This window comes from Pollicipes pollicipes, unplaced genomic scaffold, assembly GCF_011947565.3.
Source record: "Pollicipes pollicipes isolate AB1234 unplaced genomic scaffold, Ppol_2.1 Scaffold_2555;HRSCAF=2994_pilon_pilon_pilon, whole genome shotgun sequence".
In the NCBI taxonomy this organism is placed as follows: domain Eukaryota; kingdom Metazoa; phylum Arthropoda; class Thecostraca; order Pollicipedomorpha; family Pollicipedidae; genus Pollicipes; species Pollicipes pollicipes.
Genome location: NW_023596136.1, coordinates 30,120,753 through 30,146,904, shown reverse-complemented (window position 1 = coordinate 30,146,904; position 26,152 = coordinate 30,120,753). Strand labels below are relative to the sequence as shown.

Here is a 26,152-nt window from a genome sequence, read left to right as displayed (position 1 = left end):
GGCCCGCGCCGGCCACCGAAACGGGGCTGAGAGTGCTGCGGCGGGCCGGCCGACACCGCCGCGCCCTCATTACGTTCGGCTTCGTTAACTGGATGAGGTCGGCGGCGGCGGACGGCGGCGGCCGACCCCACGCCAGAGCGGGTCTCTCCACGGGAGGCGCCTGCAGCCGCGCCGGGAGGCTGGACCGCCGCCCGGCGCGGTCCGGTCCCGCCGGTCAGCCCTGAGTAATCGGATCACGCAGCGGACCTCCGCCGCTTGATCCGATCCCGACAGACGGCCGGCATGGTCCCAGCCAGCCGGCGCCCGCCGCGCCGAGGCGGATCACAGTCACTTCCGCCGGCCGTGATCCGGTCAGGGCGACGTCCACCGCGTGATCCCGTCAGCAGTGACGACCTCCCGTCGGGTGACCCGCCGCGAGTCGCCGCTCGCCCATCCACAGGCGGCGCGCCGCGTCCGCTTAATTGGCCGACCCAGCGAGCTCCGGCTCGGCTGCCGGTTCCGGCTCCGCGGTAATCCGCCGCTGTCCCAGGGCGCGGCCGCAGTCGCCTTCGCTAACTGGCGCTAGCGCGGCGCCGGCCTCCGACTGAGCGCCCCCCCCCCCCCCCCCGGGGACGCCGCGGCGACCTGGCCCGCGGCCGAGGGTCAGGGGAGGACTCCGTGGGTTGGGAGGATGCATGGACATGATCACGCGGGATGGTTAGCTGGCGGATTGGGCACATCTTTCTGGAAAATTTCTGGTACGGGACGGATATCTGTGAACCGTTCCAAAATGTGGAGTGCATGCTTCAAAAAGTACTACACAACGTTTCTGCACGCACTATTTGAAGTCGTGACTGGCCCCATGCAAACGGCTTTTGCAATTATAAAAAAGAAAGTAAGTTTGGTTGTACACTTTCCGACCCTCCCCGTAACTTCAACTTAAGTATTGGGAAAATGCAAACGAGGAGTACCACTGTTGACGAAGTGCCACTGTTGACGAATGGGTAGCGGGTAGGTATGGGCGCAGTCAGACAAATAAGTGGATGGGTTAAAAAAAAGCTCTAGGTCTCAACCGGAGCCGCTATGCCGACAACGAGCAACACAAAGCACCACGATCAGGGCACCTCCCACCGCCCGGCCTGCACCGGGCTCGTTTGGCGCACCTCTCGAAGGCGGCGGAGTTTACAATGATTATCTGATTTCAGTGGTGACCAGCGTACGCGGCTACAAGTTTCTGTAGTAATTTTTATTAGTGATTTTTACTTCAGAAATATTGGGCCAAATATTATCACCGCCGTAAAATTGGTACCCACGCGGTCTAAAAGGTGCGGTCGCTAAACCGAAAAACCAGACTCGGTTCCCAACTGACTCGTCGCATATTACAACTGGGCGTCTCAGAAGCCTTCATAAGTGAGACACCATCAAACTTACCCGTTACATGCTCGATGAAACTCAACAAACGATTATCAACATCATCGTAAATGTCACTCGGGCGCCACGGTCGGCACGTTAATCAGCTGACGTCATCGCCAGCTGTCAGCCCCCGGTGGACGTCATCGCGATGGTATCGGGTGTCGAACGCGTCGGACGCGTCTTCGCCTCGTCGGTCACCGCAGGTGGTCCTCGTGTCAGAGGCCGACAGCGCTGCTACCGGTCTTTGATCGTGACGTCAGAGCACGCAGGCTCACCCGACGGAGGCCTCGTGATTTCTTCAACAGAAAGCTTTGCCCGCTTTTGGTTGAGGGGTCTTGCTCTGGTCAATACATGCAAGGTGTGCTGTTCGTTCGACCGCAAAAATCCGCGCGCCCCTGCCTTTCCGGCCCCGGCAGACCGGAAACGCGGCCGGATGCACCTGGGCCGTTCAAATTACGCGAATCGATTCGACAATAAATATCCCTTTTATTTCGCATTCGGCGGTCGTTCATATTAGCCGCACGGCAGCGGCTGGCTGCCGCCGCACCTGTGCTCGCCGCGGTGCAGCTATGCCCCGCCTACAGACTGCCGTCCCGCCACAGCGACTCGTGATCCCGTGTTCTGTCGCCAGCGGACGCCTGGGAGCTGGGACAGCGCCGTCCGGAGCCGACGGCAGGAGCGCCACAGCAGCGTTCGTCGCCGAGGAGCCGCTGTGTGCACCGGAGCTGTGCACCGGAGCTGTGCACCGGAGCCGTACACCGGAGCTGTGCGCCGGAGCTGTGTGGGAGAGATCAGGCACTCACCCTGCACACGCCCGTCCGGAGGCCGCCGCCGCCCTGGGAGGGGGCGCGCAGCCAGCGGCCGGCGCAGGAGACGTCGACACCGTACTCCCGCCCTATCGGCGATCGTCAGCCGCCGATTGTATGGAAATGCGACGCCACCCAGCGGCGACCGGCGCTGCCGGCGAGCCGCCGCCTGCAGCAGCTAAACAAAGACTTCATTACGGTCCTGCAGAGGACCCTGCGGGGGCTTGTGCCGCGTCCACCCTCTGTCTTGGCCTGGCAGCCGGTCCCGCCCCCCCCCCCCCCCTCCTCCCGTGAGCTCCGTGGCTGCACGGGGCGGTTTGGTCCGAAGCTAGTCCGGACAGAGCTACCGCAGTTGGTGTAGCGACTGCCTTCCGCCGAGCGAGTGGTTATTCGTGGGGTTTGCCTGGCTTTTCTGCACCGGCTGGGTTTGGCGTAACCTCGAGTCCTTACAGCAGGTCTCATAGAGCTAGTGATAAAATTATCATAAGGACACCCGTCACGGCTCCGCCCGCTGGATGCACGAACCGTATCAGCCCTGTGCATGCCAGCGCCGCCCAAAACAGTTCCATCCGTCAAGACGTCTGCCGCCACAGCTCCGTCCGTCACAGTTCAGTGGGCCACCGTCACATCTCCAGACCGTCACAACCCCACGGCAGCGCCCAGACCGCCGCAGCTCCACGGCAGCGTCCAGACCGCCACAACCCCACGGCAGTGTCCAGACCGTCACAGCTCCACGGCAGCGTCCAGACCGCCACAGCTCCACGGCAGCGTCCAGACCGCCACAGCTCCACGGCAGCGTCCACATCGCCACAGCTCCATGGCAGCGTCCAGACCGCCACAGATCCACGGCAGCGTCCAGATCGCCACAGCTCCACGGCAGCGTCCAGACCGTCACAGCTCCACCGCAGCGTCCATCGCCGAGCCTCCCCCCCCCCCCCTCCCCCCTCCAGCAGCCGTGCGGGAGCCCAGCAAGGCCCGCCCTACCCTGCGGGGTCCGGATTACGACAGACCGGACCGCGGCGCGCGGTCCTTACCGTTGGTCCGGATGACCACCGCGCTCTGTGACCATCCCCGGAGTGTCATGAGTGTGGCTGGCGGCAGGACTCTCCGGGGAGAGCGGCCCATTGTGTGCACGACGGAGACGACGCCGGCCGACCGACGATCTGTGTGGACTGAGACGACGGCCGACGGTCCCTGGCGATCTGTGTCGGCAGAGCCGCGGTCCCCGCGCGCAGGAGGACACGTCACCGGCGGGAACCCTGAAAGCTTCGAGGAAGGAGGGAGAGAGAGGGAGAGGGAGGGAGAGCAAGAGAGAGAGAGGGAGAGAGAGAGAGAGAGGGAGGAAGAGAGCTCGATCAGAGCCGCGGTCCCCGCGCTCAGGAGGACACGTCTCCGTCGGGAACGCTGAAAGCTTCGAGGAAAGAGGGAGAGAGAGGGAGAGAGAAAGAGAGAGAGAAAGAGAGAAAGAGAAAGAGAGAGAGAGAGGGTGAGAGAGAGAGAGAGGAAGAGAGAGAGAGAGAGAGAGGGAGAGAGAGAGGGAGAGAGAGAGAGAGAGGGTAGAGAGAGAGAGAGAGAAGAGAGAGAGAGAGAGAGAGAGAGAGAGAGAGAGAGAGAGAAGAGAGAGAGAGAGAGAGAGGATATAGAGAGAGAGAGAAGAGAGAGAGAGAGAGAGAGAGAGAGAGAGAGAGAGAGAAAGAGAGAGAGCTCGATCAGAGGCGTGGTCCCGCCGGCATCGGTCCCGGACAACGCGGCCGCCGTTTTTGCCGCGGGCCGGGTTTATTTTCGTGACCGGGCTATCGCGGCGAGGATTGTGCGGCGCCGGCCGCGAGAGGAGGCGCGCGGCGTAAAAACGCGCCGCCGCCGCCGCCGTTGAATGCGGATCGTGCCGGAGCCTGCGGGTCGTCCGACCCGGGCCGTCCGTCCGACCTGACGCGTGGCCGGGCCGTCCGTCCGACCTGACGCGGCCCGGGCCGTCCGACCCGGCCCGGGCCACGCGTCGACGGCCGGGCCTGGCGGCGGTCAGCCGGCGAGCTCAGGCGCCGGTCAGATGGACCAGACGTCGAGAGCGGGCAGGGGAATGAGATCAAAGCATTTCAAAACATTCGTCCTTTTTGCAGTGATGAAGGAGGTGAAACATAACCAGCACAAGCTTAACCACATCGTCATAAGCATAACCAAACTGTCATTGTCACTGTCATTCAGACGTAGAACGGGACAGAACTGCACCCAAAGAAAAAAGCGGACGTCGAGAGCAGACGAGAGCAGGGTGCTAAGTCAGGTTCTAACATAGCAAAACACCCGGCGTACGTCGAAGCAATGAACGGTCAGATTTACTGGCCATCCAGTGCGCGGCTGATCCAGGTCGTCTTAGTGTGAAAGGACATTATATAGCTGGCCATTCATGGTATGGATAAGGGTCGGCAGCTGTTAATAGGGCCATACCGGACAAAGGAGAGCGAACAGCGCACTTTTTCTTGCGACACCGCGTCATAAACACCATCTCGCACCTGGCAGGCGGAGCGCTGCCACTAGGGCGTGACTGGAGCCACTCCTGGTCGGCGCCAGGCTCCTCCCGACCTCCCGCCGGTCCACGCCTGCCCCCTGCTCCTCCCCTGGTCTCCTGCTGGTCTGCACCGCAGCCCGGACGTCGGCGGCCGTGACAAAGCCGGGGCCTGGGCTGCTGACCCAAGCAGGGCGGGACGGCGGCGCGCACGACAGCTCGCCAAGAAAAATTGCCGTCGCCCGTGTCGTCATTAATCACCAATTATCGTGCCCGGTTCCGGTTCGCCCGGCGATCGGCGCCGTGCAATTGATTTTATCCGCGTTCGTAGACTGGGCGGAGTGGGCGGCCGCCGCGCGGCCGGTGCGACCCGCTCGTCCGCAGACTGGGCGGAGCGGACTACCCTCGTCCGCAGACTGGACTGAGCGAACTATCCTCGTCCGCAGACTGGGCGGAGCGGACTACCCTCGTCCGCGGACTGGACTGAGCGAACTACCATCGTCCGCAGACTGGGCGGAGCGTACTACCCTCGTCCGCGGACTGGACTGAGCGAACTACCCATCGTCCGCAGACTGGGCGGAGCGGACTACCATCGTCCGCAGACTGGGCTGAGCAGACTACCCTCGTCCGCAGACTAAGAGGAGCGGACTACCCTCGTCCGCAGACTAGGCGGAGCGGACTACCCTCGTCCGCAGACTGGGCTGAGCGGACCAACCTCGTCCGCAGACTGGGCGGAGCGGGCGGCCGCCGCGTGGCTGGCGCGGCCCGCCTGTCAGGTATGGAGGGTGGCTGCGGGGCTCGACTCGGCCCGGACGGCCACACCTGTCTGCAAGGAACGATCTGCCCTTTCTCAATAGTCCCGCCAACACAGCCGTCAGATGCTGAGACCCTGATGGCCGCAGCAGCTACACCTTCCGCTACACATGATAACCGTATTATCATCATTGCCTAAATTGCGTACAATCATTCACTCTCCGGGCTTGGAAGCCTAATGCCAATACCGCAAGTGCATGCCTCTCATTTCTAATTGGGCATCATTTGTGCACTGACCAGTGGCTGCCACCGCCCCCTAGCTTTACCACCCACATCACTGCCGCCGCTGCACCCGTCGCGGCTGCAGTATCGCGAAGGCTACCTTTCGCCTTGTCTGCCAGCCGCCCGTGTCTCCCCGCCGCGCCGCCTGCGACACCTCGCGGATTGTCGCGCGACAGGCGCGCGCGTGGGCGTGTCGCGGCGACAGGCGACGCGTCGCCGCCGTGTTCCGATCATTAGGCGCGCCGCCTCAGCTGCCGCCGGTCGTCTTCCGTCGGCCGCGACACCCCATCTCCTATTAGACGGCGCCGAAAAACCCGCCGAAATTGTCCGAAATCGCGCCAGGCTTCCCGGCTAACGAGGCGCAGCTGTCGTGCGGGCAGGCGGCCGGTGTGGGCCGGTGACGGTCCGGTGGCGCTCGGCGGCGCTCGGTGGCGCTCGGCGGCGTTTCGTGGCGGCCCGGTAGCGGCCGGCGGCGCTCGGTGGCGCTCGGTGGTGTTCGGTGGCGTTCGGTAGCGTTCGTCCGCGGGGGCCTGAGGCGGGCCGGTGGCGATCCGGTGGCCTGTCTCCGTACAAGACCGGTGGGTGGAGGGGGAGGGGGTAGATACGTCAGCGAGCCGTTGCGCGGCGCGGAGGACAAGCTCTGCACAGCTCGCCTCGTTCGGGGCGCGGGTCTGTTAGTGAGTCCGCGGAGGGCGGAGCAGACCCGTCCGCCCTCCTGCAGCTGCGCAGCTCCAACAAGCCCGTTCCGCCACTCAGGCAGCCAATGAAGACAAAGCACACGAACACAACGACCAGATCGTCAATCTCAACGTCACCATCACCAGCGACATCGTCGTAAATCTCACCCGTCGAATTGCCAGCAGCACACTCAGCATAGCCGAGCCTTAAAACGCTCCAGCGAGCGGTCCGTTCGCCGGGTGTCGTCCGCCGCCCGGCACACCCCGATCCCCTGAGGAGGTCACCGCCTCGCTGGGCGCCGGTCCTGGCATGCTTCCTGGGTGTAAATCGGGCCTATGTGGCGCCGCTGCCCTGTTCGTCGGCCGGCGGCCGCGGCGCGAGGGCCGCTACTTCCGGTGGCCCGCTGCGCCCCGGCCGCGGCTCGCCTGTCGCTGAGTTATGCGCGTCCTGAGTGCCCGAGGTACAACTCAATTGCGTTCAGCCGGGTGCGATGTTACACATGCCGTCGGTGAAGAAAGGAAACGTCGACTGAGTGAGGGGCGTGTGTCACGCCGCGCCACTGGCGCCAAAATAAGGCCAAGTTGCACGGCGGCGTGAATTAGTCACAATTCACGCTGATCTGCTGATGTGTGATGCAATTCCGGCAGCTGCAGCGATGTCACTCAAACAACAGCGTCGATGTGCAGAAAGTGATTGCGGATATTATGGCCGGCAGTCGTTGTGCCCCAAACCTGACAATACAACTTTCATACCACGGCTAGAAAAAAATGTCCTGAAGCGATGTGCGGCCGCCCAGAGCAGCTGCCGCCCCCCTGCGTGCGTGAGCCGGCGGGCCATGTGGTGACTTCTCCCTCGCCCGGCACGGGCTCCGGGGGCGCCTATCGATCGGGCCGCGTGACTGCCGGCCCGCAGGTCAGCAACCCCACGCAATATCGCGACGCCGCTCCACAAACATGGCCGGAGGCTGGCCCGTCGAGCCCGCCGCCGCCGCCGCCGCCGCCGCCGCCGGCGCGGTCAGGTGGCAGGGGACGAGGCGAGGTGGGGCGAGGCGGGCTGGCTGCGCCTCGACCGACCACGCGGCCGCCTCGCGGCGTATGACGGCTGCGTTCGGCGAGGGTCGGTTTGCTTGTCGTCTCGGTGGTGGCACCGGCGGCACGGCAGACGATGGCGGACGCTTGACGCACCCGCCATCGCGGCGGCGCCTGGGCGCTGGGGGGCGCGTCCACCTCGACCAAGCCTTCCCGCGGCCCTGCGGCGGCCCCGCAGCGACTGCGACGACCGCCTCGCGCGGTAGGGAGTAACACCACCGCACGGCCGGCGCGGGCGGCACGTTCCGCGGTCGGGGGTCGGCAGGGGGAGGGGAGCAGAGCGAGACCAGGGCCAGGGAGATGGAAGAGGGGGAGGCGAGCAGAGGCCACACAGTCACTGCTAAACTCTCCCCTTCGATACTGCTGGCACCAGCAGCGCAGAGGGAAGACAAGCGGAAAAGCACACGTGGACCGGTGCGACGAAGTGTCGCTATACTGGCAATATTGCGCTGGTCAGGGGTGCTCCGCATTGAAGCTGATTACAGCAGTGCAAGAACAGAGAAAAAGCCGGACGAAATCATGTCTGCCCCTGCCGTGACAGAGCCAGGATACCAGCTGAGTCCGCTGCCGCCGGCGCAGCGCGAGCCCGATAGAGGCGGGGTACGGCCATGCAGACGCCGAACAGAGACGAATTAGCGCTGCGCCAGATGGGCCCGACTCTGACAAAACAGGAAACTAATGGTCCTGTGCTAATTAGCGGCGTTTTCATTCATTACGACAGCCCCTACACAACACCGCTAATTAGGGCTTCATGAAACACCGCCGAGGTCATCACAAGGTCACTTCGGGGAGCAGTACTCGTGGTGACTTCGTGTCGGGATATTTACCACATAACACACGCGAGTCCAGGTGTTCTGGTGCCAGGTCTCGTGACTGTGCTTACATCTTATTAGCATAGCTTAAATCCGCATAAGTCAGAGCATAAATGGGGCCATCTTCAGCTGAAATGGACATGCTGCATACCCTGTGTTCTATTGCGCAGTTCGCGACCGCGCGGGGCCAGCCAGATAAATACTCGATGCCCGGAGACCGTGCTGCCTGTCATGTTACACTATCTTCTACAAAGGCCTCTTGACAAGGGATGTCGCCACCAGGATGCGCGACACTTTCAGATCTTGGTCACCTGGCCGGCTCCCGCCGAGCGCCTTGTTTGAGAGTCCGACGCTTGCGCAAAACCGGTAGGGCCTGCCCCGAAACATCGGCCACACCGCCGGCCCGGGTCCGCGCGGCGCTCGCCGGGCGGCCTCCTCCGCGCCACGCTTAATCGATGGTCGTGGCGACCGATCGAATCACCTCCATTCATTTAATGGCCGCGTCCCTCTCCTCCTCCGGCCGGTCCGCGCAGGGAGCGTCGCTATTGCCGCGCTGCGCCCGGAATGGCATTTAATTATCGACCCCGGCCAGGTAGGCGGCCGGCCGGGCGCGGCGGTGGCCAGACTGTGACGTCACCGGTCGCCGAGCACGCAGAAAGCGCCGCCATCACACACGAATCAGCCCGCCCTCGCGCGTCAGCTGGCGAACTCTTGGTTCAGGAGATGTGTCAATGGGTGTCTGAATGTATGTGGTTAGTCGGATAACATAATTATTGTATGTCCGTGGCGGTGACTTGTCTCTTATTATCAGGCTGTCATAAGCTTTCATTAGCAGCTTGCATGTCACCTCGGATGCTGTTAAATGTACATCAAAATATTGCCAGTTTTCGTTCCGGTTGTAAATAACGACTGGAGCATCACTCAACCCCTACTTGACTCTTCCTCCTTTTCCCTCCCCTTCGAACGCAACACATTTTATCCCAATTATCCTTCTAGACGACCAGAAGCCGTGTCCCCGCCGTGCTGGACGGCCTGCTGCCCGCACGACTGCGGCGTTCTGTGAGAGGCCCGGCCGGCGCCCCCCGTCCGCGTTCGTCCAGCTATCTGCCGGTTGATCTGAGGATCACATTAGCACGGCTCAGGCCTCGCCCGCTCCATGTGTCAGGCACGACGACTTTGATCTCACGACGGCTTAGACGGACACTAAGCGTGGCTGGTGGCATCAAACAGGCGTGCCGTGCCGTCCGGGAGGCCCGCCTCGGGCGGCCGGATGGCAGTCAGATGGTGGCCTTGATCCAGCGGCGGATGCTGCAATGAGCTCGGCCGGGCGACGAGTATGGGCTGATGGTGAGTTACGGGTCAGATGGGGGGTTCGGGCAGATTACGGAGGTGGTGTGGTAGTGAATTTGGTCATATGATGCGTCTGACTAGACGTGCGCCTGATAAGATGGTGTTCCTATTCAGATGGCGCGCCTGATCAAATGGTGTGCCCGATCAGATGAAGTGCGCGATCAGATGGTGCTTCTAAGCAGATAGTGCGCCTGCTTAGACCATACGCATGATTAGGCCATGCTCCTGATCGGACGGTGCGCCTGATCAGACGGTGTGCCTGGACAGCAGAATGGACATCTCTCGGAGGTGGCAGTGCCCCAGGTGGCGATCCGCCGCCACTGACATCTTCACAGAACTGTGACGTCTGGGGCCAGGCGTCATCCGCACCACCCCGCTCGGTACACTCGTGAGGGCGTGTGCTCGGGCCGCACCGGGCTCACAGGACTGTGACGTCTGGGTCCAGGCGTCATCCGCGTCACCCCCGCTGCGTACGCTCGTGAGGTCGCGTGCGCGGGCCACGCCGGACGCGTCCCGGCCATACAGAAAAATCTGCGACTTGTCCAGCGTGACATCCCCTCCTCGACCGTGGGGGGAGGGGGGGGGGGCGGGGTGGGGGAGAGCACATCGGCCAGCCGCCGCCCTGTTGTTCAGCGGATCGCCAGTGTGACCCGCCTGGGCCGCGCCGATGCGCCAAAGCGATGCCGTTGCGGTGTCTGTCGACGTTCGTTACAGACCGCTGATGACGACTGGAGATGAACTGAGGACCACTCGGGACCGGCGCGACAGAGGATAACAGACTCTTCAGGAGCGGTGAGTACCCAGAATGACGGGCAGTTCAGAGCCGGTGAAGGCCGAGAACTACCGACAATTTCAGACCAGTGAAGACTGAGCATGGCGGACAGTTCAGGACTTGCGACGACTTGCAAATGACATCTAACTGAAGACCGGCGACGACCGGGGAACGACAACTAGAGAATGACCACGAGATAACTGAAGACCGGCGAGGACCGGGGACCTGAAAGTTCGAGACTGACCACGAGCTGCCATGGTGGACCGGACTCCAGCCTGGCGAGGGCTGACGGTGCAAGATTCCAGACAGACCAGGAGGAAGTACAGCGGACAGCGACGGTGGCCGAAGTCCGCAGATGAGGGTTAACTGAAGACTAACACAATAGCCGTGTGTCGTAGATGAGCGAAGAAGAAGAGGAGTCAAATGCACTGTGTCTGTGGGTTACCATAACGTGCACCCAGCCGACACTGGGTGTCATTAGTGATGAAATGAAGCGGTCGTCCTGGTCTTTAACGACTCATTAGTCAACACCAGGACGAGAGCCGGTCGCGTGGATTCTACACTTAAACGTCTGATCAAATTGTATATGCGCACCAGACGCCATCACTTATGTTGACCAAACACGATATCAGAACAACACGCGTCATGTGCCGTCAGAGGCAGCCACGGCTGTTGGGATGGGCCCAACAGCGGATCTCCTCGTTTTGTGGTTGGGTGAGAGTTACGCACCGAGTAAAAGGGAGTGTGGACGTTGCGTGAATAAGTAGGTCCTAAGGATTACAAAATCATATCAGCCAATCTACATGAAATATGAGGCTGCTGTACCTACTTTTGCATCGATGCACTAAGTTCCCTGCAGTCCGTTCCACCATGTCCAAGGTCTTGTAAAGGTCGACTGAGGCATATTTAAACCCTTTTAACAGCTCATTGTCATTCGCTCTGTACGTGCAGTGCAAACGCTCATGCACTCCCTTCCAAACAGCGAGGTAAAACTTGGGTCACACTTTTAAACGCAACGCTTCATGACGTAGAACGCCAAACCGTAGATGTCACAACGTTAGAGAAACGGTTTGCCTCACTGTAATTGACCATGGTCGTCCGCAAATAGCACACTTCATGTTTACGATCAGGGTCTGCACGTGCAGTCGCCGTCGTTCTTTGTCGATAACGGGCCATGACGACAGCGAGACCCATACTGTTTTTGAAGGAAACGTTTGTGCACAGGGTCGAGGGGTCAAGCTGTGCAGACCTCGTGATCGAGGAGAAGGACACCAGCCAATGTTGTTGCGGCGGTGGATTGCGAAAACAGGGACCAAAGTCTTCTAGTCTCGGAAGCCACGCTGCTTCTCTGGGGTTCCTGACCCTCACGTGGGTCACAAATATTTGTCATAGCGGTTCCTCTACATATTCACACCGGTATGTTATACAAAGGAGAGTTGTGGGCAAGGGGCCGGAGCCTTCTGCGTACCGACGCACAACTGAATGGCATTTCAACGCACTACGCAGAAATCAGGTCAGTTTACGTCACAAATACCAGTAATGCAGCGCGTCTCAGCCACCTGAAGGCAAACACTGCACACACCTTAGCCAAGCCACTCACCTCGAACGCAGCAAGCGCAGGCCAGCAGAAGGACGAGGGTCGCCCGGCGACCGAGTTCGCCGCGGTCAGTCCAACTCCCCATCGTGCCCGCCTACAGGGCCACCATCGCACCCGACAGCGGCGCACGCACGTCTGCCTGGGCGGGCAGCCCTAACCGGGTCAGACGCCCTCCTTGATCGCACCGGACAGGGGACTCCCACACACCCACACACGCGGAGCGCAAGACCGCGACTGATGGTCAACCGACGGCGACGGCGGCGGCCGCGGCCGGCGCCCGACCGTCAGCGCCACGCTGCGGCGAGGAGGTGAACCACGGCCTTCCCTGTCAAGTGGGATGTGGGACGGAGCTCGCAGTACTGAGCGCTCGCCAAGCCGTTTATTTGCAGAACGAGACGTTGGGGGTCGGTGAAGGGGTCCAGGTGGCATGCAACTAAAGCTGTTTTATTTAATCCATCAATCTGCCTTAACCGGAAAATCGGAGCATTATAAAATCGCATTGATTCTCAGCGCCCGAATCGTGCCAGCAATTGATCCACGCGCGTGATGTTTGTATGTGTCGGCCAATCGCAGGTCATCGCCAGTATAAATCATATCTAAGAAAATACATAGCACGACCTTTGCTGGGATCAGCCAAGCAAATGCCTCCATGTTATACGGAGTACATTGCCGGGTTCATTTTGGCCTTAAAGCCGAACTCCACAGCCGCGGCGGTTCATCAGTGGAATGTTCACAATGTCGCTGATTTCTAAATCCATTTATATCGACGGCCGTCCTTGCGTGTCGCTTGTAACGTGCCGTCAGATGCCCCGTAGCAGTGTTATGATGAATGGTCGAGCCGGAGGAATCGGTGCCCTCACAAGCGCGCCGGGCGTGCTCACAGCTCAGCAGGGCGGTGCTCAGGAGCCCAGGAGCCCAGGAGCCCCAGAGCACAGGAGCCCCGGAGCCCTGCAGCTCCAGCGTCACCGCCCGGTAAGCCGTGAGCGCAAGCGCGTACCTGGGGAGAAATTCTGGAGTTGGAGTCGCACGAGGCATGGCGGTGGCATCAGGTTCGTTAACAAAAATGACACTTTGTTTGGAAAGGTGATTGCTTGTCCTCCCATAGCAAGGACAGCTTGTCTGCTGCTGATAGATAGAAGATATTTCAGAAGAATGAAAGAGCTTACAAGAATCTGATTTGTATGCAGTCTCGGGGTTTAGACAAGCGGTTAACGTGAGAAGGTTGTCTGATGAGAGCTTTGAGCCAGTCATCTTTTGGTCTGCTTTATAACTTTGGGTCCAACAAAAGGTTTCCCAACTTTATTTTGCTCTACAAAGAGGTGACAAGTGCTTGAGAGGCTCTCCCAGGCCCCGTTGAGTTAGGCAAGGTCGGGTCCCCTGACTCCGAATCTGTGTGCAGTGAGCCTGATGGACTCAAAATCGGAATCCGATGCGACGCCAGGGAAATCAGAGCTTGGACTCCGACCCACGCCACTAGAAATGGAAGGCACCTAACTTGAGCTGGAACTCAACTCGCTGGCAGTCGAATTCGGATTCGAAGTCGGCTTTTTGCGCTCAGACCCATACCTGGAAGCTAGGCGCGAACCTGAATTTCCTTTTTATCCTCCTCTTTCCGGAGCGATGGCCTTTCCTTTCTTCTCCTTTTTGCATCCTCTCCCGCTCTGCCTCATCAGGTGACCGGGCAGGGCGTAAAAAGGCGGCTAATTCACCTTCACAGACCGTCATTAATTAGGTTTTTGCGAGTGCGGTCGAGTGGGCGCCAGAGAGCGCGGGCGTGAACGTCACGGGCCGGGTCTTCTTCTGACGTCACCCGGCTTTGTATCGCTGACGGCGGGCGGCCTGCCCTGGCAGCTGCGTGCTCTTTCAGCCCTCAGCGTCAGCCAGTGCAGCTTGCTCTGCAGGTCCAGCGGGGGTATGGTATGCCTATTGCCGTGCGTCCTCTGCCCAGTCCGCTCTTACAGAGCGTATTTCATCGTCCAGCTGATCTCAAGCGGGCGCTTACCCTGCACAAGGTCCCGTCGTGCTGCTCTTCGTGATAACACCGGTAATTGTCCGTGTCCCAGGGACGTTTTAAGAGATACGCGGCAGTCAGTAGGACATCAGCAAAATGTGTTGTTTTTCTTGACTTACTTCACTACTGTTTCGTTACGTCCAGCAGCAGTAAGACTGTGTACCTGCTATTGCGTTCAAGACGGCCCTGTCCCTGTACCAGCAGCTGTATTCGAGACGCTTGAATCAAGCGTAGCAGACTGCGGCAAGACGCGAGGGGAAGAGGGGCCGGACGACTGACGAGGTGAGGCGGTTCCTCGCGTGTTGTTGCCGCGCATTAGCGCGGCGAAAGAGCGGATGTTGTGAGAAACGCAGCACTTAAGCTTCCGTGATGACTGGGGCTCCCCGACGTGGTCAGAAATCATGAAGATTGAAGCGCGTTCGATGGTCTTTGATGTCAGAGCAGCCTAAACTTTGACTGGTGACCACTCTATGAAAGCATGGCTGAGGCAGAACCATTTTCCGTTTCAATGTCAGTCCCTACATTATGCTCTAGTGCCGCACACCCATTATCCATCACGAAATCGATCTTTCTAACTAATACCTGTCGTCTTTCTTTTTTGAATCCAGTCGCATGAACTATTTCCATAAGCGGCTTTGGTTTCAGGTTTCTCGTTAGGTAACCCTTCTCGCGTGATCACTGATACAGTCACTCGAGTGGCTTAAGCTAAACGGGCAATATTACCTCGAACTGTTAGCCAATCAGTACTAAGATGGTCGGCGTACGGAGGCACCGGGACCTCTACTCGGCCGCCCCAGCTCGGTTTTTCTGAAGGCTGACTCTGCCTCCCCCTCCCGGCGAACGTAATTCGCAATATTTCTGGTTTTCCGCATCCTACCAGCATTCGTGGTTAATGCCCAGACATCAAAGCGCTGGTGGCATCCAGCTATTGCTGCGGCATCGGCTGCCAACTGCGCTACATCTGTCGTCCGGGCCGCCGCCGCCGACGGCCGGCCGAAGAACCGCTTGCTGCATGAGTGTGGCTCCGCCTGCGTGCCCGAACACCGTCTGTTCCCGTCGGCTACGACGAACAGCGGGCGGGACGTCAGGATCTTCCGCACCCGCGGTCTTCCCTCAACTTCGACGCATGCATGGTTTGTTCGTTTTTCGCGGCGGAGACGGTCTGGAAAACAGTCTGGGAAAGACCAATAGCATGGGTGTCGTCTCTGACTCCCATGTTGACATGTTTTAGAGCAAATAGCAAGGGGGAGGGGAAGGTTCGTCGTTCTTGTTATCTTGGCCCAAGAATGCTAATCCCGGTGTACCGATGCTCAAATCAAGTCGTAGATGGGTTTTAGAGCACACTCAATGGATCTAAGTTACATGGCCCCTTGGAATGTGTGACTACACCTGGATTTGCACTATGTTTTTATTGGATTCTAGTGCAATTCGCGCTACGATTGAAATTCCCTTCCTCCACCCCCCCCCCCCCCCCCTCCCAAACGGATTCAGTCCTCTACCGAAATCTGACGTTGATCCTCCTCTGGTTTGAATTGAGAGAAGAAGTGTTCAGCGGTACTGAGGCGTGACCAGCGGTGTCTCTTCATAACTCCCCCCCCCCCTCCCCCGCTCCTCCCCCGACACAATCTGGACCGGATAGCACCGCGTGCCTTCCGCGCCCGTCAGCCGCAGGGTCCGGGCTCACCGGCCGCCGGGGCCGCCTCCGCCCGGTCGGCGCCACCCAGGTCGTTTTCAATTATGCCGGCGTCGTAAATACGACGGCGGTGTCGGCGGCGCACGTCCCATGCGTTCAGCACGGCGCATCTTCGCCTGACGCCGGTGCCGCGGAGCCGTGATTTATGGCCGATGGCGCGGCCTGATGAGACCCTCGCCCGCCGCCGCTCCGCAGACTGACCTACCGGCCGGCGGCACCGTTCCGCACTCCCCGTGAGCTCGGTGCCTCCCCTGGGTGACGCTGTGCCGACGCCGGCGCTCGGGTACGGCCAGCGCGCCGCCGCGCCGTTGGCGCGCGACGCCGTGGAGCGCTGCAGAGAGGCGCCGTAATTACTATGCAGTCGCGGCCGGCGCTCTTTACGCAGCGGTGACGGACGGTTTCGCGGCGGAGAGGAACGACAACTCACGCCGCCGCCCCAGAAACGGATTGATTCCAACTCGCTAATGGGCGCAGCCGCATGGGAAGCCGGTGCCGATTACAGAGCGCCACCGCCGCCCGCCGCCCATCCGCCGTTCGATGCGCCGTTTCGCAGCGTTGCGCCAGGTCGCCGCCAGCGAAGCCAGCAACATGCTGGTTTGCAATGCTGAGATACGGATCTGGTTGAGCCGTGCCGTGATTGGTGGGGCTGAGGCCAGGGGATTAAGTACTTATTTGTGGCGCGTGATGTGTGTCTCTATTTTACACATTTTGCCGTTCTTTTGCAAACTATCTTACCCTCTTGCGAAGGCCCCATATACTTTCTTGTTCTTGGTTCTTGCACTGCCTTACGTTCCATTCCTATCGTTTTTCCTCTATTCCCCCCCTCTCTCTCTCTCTTTCTCTCTCTCTCTCTTTCTCCCTTTCTCTCCCTCTCTCTCTCTCTCTCACTTGCTCTCTCTTTTGCTCTTTCTCTCTCCCTCTCTCTCTCTCTCTTTCTCTCTCTCTCTCGCTTGTAATTTTTGGAGATATTTTTGGGGAGACCGCATGATAATTTGGCTCAGACAGTTGTCATGGACATGGACACCACAGATGCAATTGTTCATCCATAAATGGTACGGATGATGTGTTGACAAGCGACGACGTGGAACATAGGTGAGTTAAAATGAACACCTTATTCGGTCTATGCGAGCAGGGGTCGCATAGACCAAATAAGGTGCAATAATAGGGTGCAAGCTGCACATTCCCTGTCTTTGATATCATTTTCCAGATTTGGCTCTGTTTTTTGGTCTAGGCTTTTGGTAGGCTCAACACCCTAGTGCTGAGTCGCTGAGCGCCATGTCGTTAATCAACTCAATGAAACCTCCACCCGAACACAATTATGGTTAACGAAGTGTTTGGTGTCAGGATACTAGAAAAACAAGCCCCACAGACTTCGCGGAAATCATGTTGTCACGTTGTGTGGCTCTACGAGATCCGCTACTCTTTCATAGCCATGGTATAAAGAGAGCAAGATGGAGAGCGTGACAGAGGCATCATACACCTGTACGCTTGTAATAGTTGTTATGCATTCATGCATGCTTGCACGACTTGAATAAGGTCTATGACTTCAATCTGAGCTATAATTAGACTTGCCTGGAATAAGTATGTTTGTTTAAGCCTGCTCCAACGAGGACAGCTGTACATGAATATAAAATATTCAAAACCAGGTGCTTTGCTCAGGCCGGGAACGAGTCCAAGATCTTGTACCTAGATCGGTTGTGCAGGCGGTTTATCATTGGCGTATTTCAGTCAGTCTCTACCGAGAACAGTTTAAGTAGATCGGAAGAGCCATTCTGGAATATGTGTTATGAGTTGCGTGCATCACTAATGCAACCCTCGCAACCTTCGGCCGGATTTTGGCGTGCACGGTCGCGACGACCCCTGGGCGCGCGTTCCTGAGCGAGGAGTTCCCCGCATGCCTCACTTCATCCCGCCGTGCCGCAGGTATTTCAGGCAGTTGGGTAAGTGCGGTTCGCAGCCCGGCCGGCGGCCCTCAATGCTTCGCTGAATGCCGCCGACATGTAAGGACTCAATCAAACGTGAATGGGCTCAAAGCACGAACCAGCGCGGCGCTCGCGCGACAAAACAGCCGCACCACCTGCGTCGGAGCGCAGACGCCGGGCTCACCTGCGCCAATCACGCTGCTCGGCGGTGACCAGGGCCGGCGCCGCTGCTCCGAAAGCGGGGACGCCGGCTGTGGAGGGCGTCCTGCGGGCGTCCGCGAGGCAAGGATGTTTTCTTTGCGCGGGGCCGACCTCCTCGATTGTTTGCCGGGGAGTATCCGAAGGCAAATCTTTTGCTGGTGCCCGCCTGCGGCGTGTAGTGCGACCCCAGGTATTGCCCGCCATGGAATGCGATGTCATTTCAGCAATGGGGGTAATGAGGACCTTGGAGCGATGCAATAGAACACGATTGTTGCGACCCTGGTCGTCGGTATGGTCTTAGGGCCCGTGAACACCAAGGACTTCATGCTTGCCGACTTATCTCGAGAAACAGAAACTTCTGCTATCCATAACAGTTTTTGCAGCGTTTGTAATAACAGGAACAAAATAAAAACGATAGCCATGATTGGGATACCTAGCAAGGAGTAATGGCTGGTTTCGTCAACAGCACTCGACATTGCAAAAACGCGACCAATGCCAACAGCACTCGACAGCTGTCAGTTCCTCCAAGTCCAGCTTCCACACGAACAACAGCAGTCACGTAGGCTGGGGCACCAGACCTCGCCTAACCTGCGCAGTGCATGGTATGCCCAGACGTGCACCTGGTGCCCACCGCCAACCCGGGTCACCACTCTGCTCCGGCCTCCCGCGAGGCTGCCCCCCTCCCCCCCCCCCCCCTCCCCGCGGCTCGACCGGGCTCAGCTCGACTCTCTCCAGCGGCGAGGCGTCTGCGCCGCCCCGAGGCGACATTGTGGGCTTTTACTTACCGACTCACGACCGGCGGTGGCCGGCGGACACGGCTTTCCTTTCAGGCGCTGGTGTCTGAGCCGCCGCACCAGTGTGCGCCGCCCGATGGTGCACCGCCCGGTGCCGCCGGAGGGCCGAGCGAGACGAGACCTCGGGCCTCTCAGAGCCCTGGTGGTCCGCTGTGTGATGGGCGCTTCTCTGGTTGCGCTGGTTTGCTTCGGTCGGTTGTTGCTCCACTGTGGTTATTTGGTACATTCAGCGTGTTTGGTGTACATTTGCGCGATGTTGTGCATTTTGCGGTGATGTGCCGTCGGATTACCTGTGTCTTCTGCAGCGCACTGCGTGCGCTTGTCCAATGAGTGGTCTCTGGGGTCCGATGGGGTCCGCGTTGGCGTGATTTAGGCCTGCTGTCGGTGCACTGCAAACTTGATGCGATCAGCTTTACTCCGATATGTGCCTGCCAAAGTTTGACTTGTGCAACTCTGCATACCCGTTATGAATCCGTAGCAGGATCGATATAGGTCTAATGTGAGCCTGCTGGGCAAACAGACGGGGTCAGGGGTCACCTAGCTGTGTGGCTTCAGTATACGGGCACCTCACATCCGGCCGGAGGTAGCCTTCCGGTCTGGTGCCGGGGAGCAGGCGTCGTCCATTTCCGATCTAGGCCGGCGTTCCGTCACCGGCATTCCACACCATAATGCGCGATGGAAGCCTGCATTTGTCCCCGCTGTGGCCGTGTGTTAACACCGTGAGCACTGATGCACCACTGTGCAGCGTGCAGGCTGGGCTTGGCGTGCACGGCTCGCCTGACCTCTTGAACTCCTTATGTGCGCTCACCTCAGCCTGACTGTTGTGAGGTGTTGTGCGGTGCTGTGAGTCTATTTTCCTCAGGCTACGATTGCAGCCATGCGACCTGTTAAAGGTCTGGAGCGAAGCGACTGGGTGAGATTTCAGAAAGGTTCGCCATGGCTGTGTCGAGCAAGCTGATGATGCAAAGGACAGATTATGACCAGCTGACACAGAGGAGCAGGCGATCATTGATCTGTTTTCTCGAGTACATACATTGCAGGTGATCGATTCAGTGCCCCCCAAATGCTCATTCCCATTCCACCGTGAATGCAAAACAACGACCACGGCGGCGTCAGCGCCGATACGTCACGACATGCCACGTCATGTGCAGCGGAACCGTGCCGAGCGGGCAAGTCCGTGCGCCAGGGAGCCGAGAACGTGATTGTTTAAGCACGCAGTGCTGAACTTCCGCCGTCTAGCGGCTGGCAGCAGCCACCCAGTGCTGGACTCCCGCCGTCCGGCAGCTGACGGCAGCCACCCAGTGCTGGACTCCCGCCGTCCGGCAGCTGACGGCAGTCGCCCAGTGCTGGACTCCCGCCGTCCAGCAGCTGACGGCAGCCACACAGTGCTGGACTCCCAACGTCCGGCAGCTAACGGCAGTCGCCCAGTGTTGGACTCCCGCTGTCCGGGCGCTGACAGCAGCAGGTCGGCGCGGCGCGGCGCTGCCTGGAGAAGGGATTCTGCGGACTCCAGGGGCGGACTCGCAGCTGTGAGGACTCATCACCACCAATGGCTCCAGGGGCGGACTCGCTGTGGGGACTCATCACCACCAAGGGCTCCAGGGGCGGACTCGCAGTGTGGGGACTCATCACCACCAATGGCTCCAGGGGCGGACTCGCAGCTGTGGGGACTCATCACCACCAATGACTCCAGGGCGGACTCGCAGCTGTAGGGACTCATCACCACCAACGGCGCCAGGGGCGGACTCGCAGGTGTGGGACTCATCACTGCCAAGGGCTCCAGGGGCGGACTCGCAGCTGTGGGGACTCATCACCACCAATGACTCCAGGGGCGGACTCGCAGCTGTAGGGACTCATCACCACCAATGGCTCCAGGGGCGGACTCGCAGCTGTGGAGACTCATCACTGCCAAGGGCTCCAGGGGCGGACTCGCAGCTGTGGGGACTCATCACCACCAAGGGCCTGACGCACCGCTGCAAGCTGACTTTTTGCCTAATCTGGCGATGGATATTGATGATTCGCGTCTAATGGCCTCCTAAAGAGCGATGCATCCCTCGAGAGACACGGCAATTCATTCGGACAAAGAGCAAACACATCAGATAAGCCTACGAGGAGACAGGTAGCGATAGATACCGCCGGCCGGTGGCCAGTGCCGCAGGCGGAGAAGGAAAAGGCGTACGCCTGTCGGCGCTCGTGTTCACCTCTCCGCAGGCGGACAGGCGGACAGGCTGGCGGCTCGGGCGCGGCGTGGCGGCGCAAGAGTCGCGCCGTCCGACTGCGGCAGCCAGAGACGAGGGCCCACCAGCACGCAGGGGAAGCGCAGCTCCAGCACAGCTCGTTACGTCGCTGTGATCGACTTCACCCGCTCGCCGGAAGGAAGTGGTTTTGACTCCCCTGGTAGCCTGGAAAAAGGTCCACCGCTGGGCTTTTCGTCAGTCTCTCTCGAGAGGAACCTGGGTCATAGGAATAAAATCGCTTGATGTTGCCATGCCATGGAAGTAATCCTTACACTCCACTCGCACGTTAGGTGACGGGGCCAGCCGGCCAGATTAGGTGGCCGCCGCTCCTACGCGCTCACCATGACGCCGGGCTGATGGGGTTTACTAGTAAAATGGACAGCCTCTTTATCCCACGTCCCTCCTCAGCAGCCTGGTCCATGATCGAGACGGCCCGTCCCACCGCCGAGCCAATCCAGCGGTACCGCACCAACAGAATGTCGAAGCCGGTCGAGCGTGGCACTCAAGACTAGCCTCAGACGCCATGCGTGCCGCAACGGTCAGAGGAGAGAGAGAGAGAGAGAGAGAGAGAGAGAGAGAGAGAGAGAAGAGAGGGAGGAGAGAGGGATAGAGAGATAGAGAGATAGAGAAAGGATATCAGAGGAGCGAGAGGAAGAGATAGGAGAGAGTAGATGAGAGAGTAGAGAGAGAGAGAGAGAGAGAGAGAGGAGAGGAGAGAGAGATGAGAGAGGGATAGAGAGAAGAGAGAGAAGAGTGAGCGAGAGAGGCGCGTGAGCTGCCATAGCTCCGTAGTCTCTAGAGCTCTGTAGACTTCATAGCTCTGTAGCCCCCATAGCTCTGTAGCTTCCACGGCTATGTTGCCACCATACATAGATACTTAGCCGCCGTAGCTCTGTAGCCCCCATAGCTCTGTAACCGTCATCGCTCCGTAGTCCCCCGTAGCTCTATAGTCCCCCCCCCCTCCCATAGCTTTGAAGCCTACATGTCTCTGTAGCTTACATAGCTATTCATAGTGTTTGCCATCCAAGCTCTGCTCTGAGGGGCACTCGACAACCGATACAGCCGACAGCCGGTCGGCATGCCAACGGGCTGCGCGCGCTCGCGAGCTACGGCCCGGTAAGCCGCGCTCATTGGCGCGCGGGCTCGGGCCCGAGCGAGGCGCCGGCTCCGGAGTGTCGCCGGCTACCTCGGCGGGGCGCCTCCCGCTAAATCATCCCCTCATGTCGACGACAATGGCGAGCGGCCAGCCGGAGCCCAATGGCTTCGGCGCGAGCGGGGTCATGGGCGAGTCCATTGCTGGGGACGAGAGGGATGGTTCGCGTTGAGTTTGGCTTGTGTTCCTGACGTAAGCAGGCGATTGCGTGAACTTCAGCCTGGCCATTCGGCGGCACAGTCGCCGACAGCGTCCAGAATCGCCCGCGAGTGGGCTGGTCCTGGTCACGTGGCCCCCGCCCTCGGCCGCCGCACCAGCCACGTGATTAAGAGAGTCGTTGAGAATGCCTGAGGGCCGGAAGACGGCTCGGCCGAAGCAGAGGCGCAGGCACGATTTGCGACGAGAGGGGCTGCCGGTGGTCCCAGTCCTATGTCCAGTGCGTGAAAACCGACACACGCACGACGTTGTTACCTCCGAATTGCCTGCAGTACCGCTGCAGTCTGCAGTCTGTTCAACATCTGCCAGAACCAGCCCCAGTAAAATCAAACATTCCTGGAGCACACGGTTCAGGCACTTAACAATCTCATCTGTGGACAACTCACGCTCCCAGTCCAGAAATGCCTTTGCAAAGCGTCATAACCCCCATGGCGTCCTTGCACCTGCGGCGCGTGCGAAAACTACTAGTCAAGAGTACCGGGACGGCCCGCTCGAGCCACGATCCGAGCCAACGGCCCCGTAATGCCCCCGGGCACTGCCAAGGCACGGAGACAGCCTGGAGCCGATCATCACCGCCGTTTCCGGTGCCCGCCGCCACCACATCCGGCCGGGCTGGGCCTGTTTGATCCTGCCGATCGCGGGCACCGCCGCGGGCGGGGGGCGGCCGCTAAAAAAGCACGCGCACTGACGTCTGCGGCAGCTGGTTTGAATCGCGGTGGTATGCGTAGGGCGTGGTGCTGGTGGTGCGTGGGAATGTGGTCTTGTGTTAGCGAGATATAATAACAGCTGACCCCCAGTGTAAGGGGGAGTTGGTCAGCCCCGGTACGCCGCTTTCGAAAGCGCGCTGAAGCAAACTGATGGCCGGGAACACATCGTGCAAGGCGACGGCTTAACGTGCTAATATCAGGAGGCATCGACCTGCTTTCACTGGTTTCTCCCAGGATCAATGCAGACCAAACATCACTGTTGTCAACCATGCCAGACCACGGGAGCTTAGCGCCTTTTTTTAATCCCTTTCGTCGTCTCATGCCCGAATACGGCAGCCCGGTTACCGAACCGTGATCCAATGCGGCGTCGGAGTTTAGAGCCGCGATCCAACCAGACCTGTGGCCTGGAGCATCCGCCCCCGGTGGGAGGAGCGCGCGTGGGTGGCCGGCCCCCGGCGCCCGAGGCCCGCGCTGCCGCTGTTGGTGGCCCAGCCGAGGACCGCTCCGGGGCCGAACATTGGCGGGACGTCTGCCAGCCGCCGGCTGAGGGGGCCCGCTGCTCCGCGTGGGAGTTCATCATTCTCCGATCGGATCCGGGCCGGCCGGCTGCATGGCTGCTGCCGGCGGTTGGTGGCCCAGCCGTGGACCGCTCCGGGGCCGAACATCGGTGATAAGGTCCGTCAGCCGTCGGGTGAGGGGGCCCGCTGCTCCGCGTGGGAGTTCATCATCCTCCGATCGGATCCGGGCCGGCCGGCTGCATGGCTGCTGCCGGCGGTCGGCGATGTCTCGGCCGGCAGGGCGAGGCGAAACGCCGGCGGCCGAGGCAGCGCTGCCGTCTGATTATGCATCCGGCCGTATCGTGAATATGCAGCAGGCAGAGCGCCTTAAAGAGTGGGGTGATAACCTGGTGATATAGGACCGTGGGCGGGAGTGGAGTGAGTCACGCTAAATATAACGCGAAGAAAAGAAGAAAAGGTGGAAAGTGGAGGGTGGTATTGTCAAAAATACTGAAAGAGATAATAAACAATAAACTTGTTGGGAAAGATGTAAGTGGATATTAAAATGCATTCTTACTACTGAAACGTCAAAAGCAAAACAGCAAAGATATGGAAAACTTGAGCAGTTTTGTCGTCATCAGTCGCTTCCATTTATTCTCTACTGTCTTGGAAGCATATGCGCCATTACACCGCGTGCATCGCAAAAGCAAGATGTGACAAAGCTTGCGCATCTGCGTGAACGAGAGAAACACTTTGGGTACAGAACAGGTAACACAAAATCAAACCTGTCAATTACAAGAAAAGTGAAGCATAGAGCATTGTTGGACTAGGCCGCGACCCTGACAACACTGGTATCACTAGAAGTATATCACTAGAAGTATATCACTAGAATTATAAGTATATAAGTATATATATATATATATATATATATATATATATATATATATATATATATATATAGATATATATCACTAGACTTCTCCCTCCGAGTGATTTGAGAAACGGATCGGACATGATGGTTAGAGGGGGATGAAGCGTGATCGGGGGATGGTGAAGCGTAATCAGGGGGATGAAGCGTAATCGGGGGGGGGGGGGGTGATGAAGCGTAATCGAAACGAGAGAGGGGAGGCTGGACAGCATAAGACTACGGTCAGGTGTAATTGCAAATCATGCTCAGGCACTTTTCAAAACATTTCAAAGCCTTAAAGCTGAAAGCTGTTAGCTTCTTCTGAGGACAAGTCACACGCCTGTCGTTGTTTCGCACTTCTAGCTCAATTAGGGACGAAACGAACGTTACCTTTATGGAATCAGAAGCCTAGTTTCACAGAATGAGTTGGGGGCTAAACAAGAAACATGACTGAGCCTACCCTAACAAAGCCAACAAATGGGTCTCTCCCAGATTTCGCTCACTTTCTTATTTAAGTTGGGGGGGGGGGGCTGGAGCCCGAGCTAAGGGGAGCCCCTCTCCCAACGGGCGGGAGGTGTCGCCTGTACAGTGCTCTGGTCTGCTCCTGAGGTACTTCGGGCGGAAGCGGTGCGTGATGTTACTTGGAGTCTCTATTATTTTGACTCGGGCCGGAATGGAATGGAGCGGGGCCGTAATTTCCAATGCAGCAGCAGAAGAGACATATGCTCGCTTTTGAGTCAGCACACCGGTGCGCAGGGCCGTCGCACAGGTGCGTAGGGCCGTCACACTGGTGCGTAGGGCAGTCACACCGGTGTGAAGGGCCGTCAAATCATTTCAGTTGGCTCACTGTTTGGTTTGTTACTTATGTTGACGTGGCCGATGTGACGTAGCAAAAGCAGAGTCTGACCTAAAATGATGACAACCTGCTTATGGTGACTTAAAAGCGCCAAAAATCGAGGACCTGGCTGAAAAATCAGTCAGCAATTTTTTAACCAGGCTGCTTTTCTGCTGGCACGCTTCACCTTGCTGGCAAACAAACAAAGCTAAGATCAAATACGCACATGTACTGACGCATCCGTGTTATTTGGACCAGGTACCGCAAATATCAGTCCTTTCATCTTGAAATACTGAGGCAAAAACAAGAGACTGTGGTAGAGAGCAGCGGGCTCAATCTAATACAAACACCAGACACGTCGGATACAATTTTCTTCCGACTAAAATGCAGTTTTAGGGTGAGATTGCGTGCTGAGACAGCTTGGTATCCGGCTTCCAATGTCGAAATGCAAGCGAAGTGTCTTCGCTGCCTGCCGCCCGCCTGGGTCGTCGACAGCCGCAACACCCGGCGAAAAGATCGCTTCGGGAGGCCGAATTCGCCCACGAGTAGGTCGCGTGAAGGCAGCGGACGGCGTAGCAGTTAACGACTGGCCGGATTTGGCTGATAGTAAGTTATGTTGCGAGTTTCCCGACAGCTCATGACTTAGTGGCTACGTGATTACAGAGCATGCGAAAATGCCTAGCGTTCAATACTTTCGCTATCGTAGCTGCCGCTCGACTCATGCACATCATTCTCTCTCACTTTTTAGCCTCTCCATTCTGCTTCTTTACGGCCCCACCGCCACGGACTATATCACAACAGTCTCTCGGCGACCTACCCATGCTTCCCACCCGGGAGGGGGGGGGGGGGCTGCCCCAACCGCAGCCCGCCCGCCACAAATCACCGCCACCGCAGAAGCGCTCCCATGGCGGTCGCAGTTGCGGCGCATTTGTCACCGGCGGCGAGGGCG

General features: G+C 59.1%; 1 protein-coding gene across 1 annotated transcript in view; it reads right to left on the bottom strand.

The window, feature by feature from the left end:
• LOC119100089 (roundabout homolog 2) overlaps positions 1–12,250 on the bottom strand; it is a gene marked incomplete at its 3' end in the record, with an annotated part of 60,791 nt that extends 48,541 nt beyond the window's left edge. The window contains exon 1 of the mRNA XM_037223206.1: positions 12,034–12,250. Coding sequence (XP_037079101.1) covers positions 12,034–12,115 — 82 coding nt within the window. The remainder of the gene's footprint in view (positions 1–12,033) is intronic.
• Between the last annotated feature and the right edge of the window lie 13,902 nt (positions 12,251–26,152).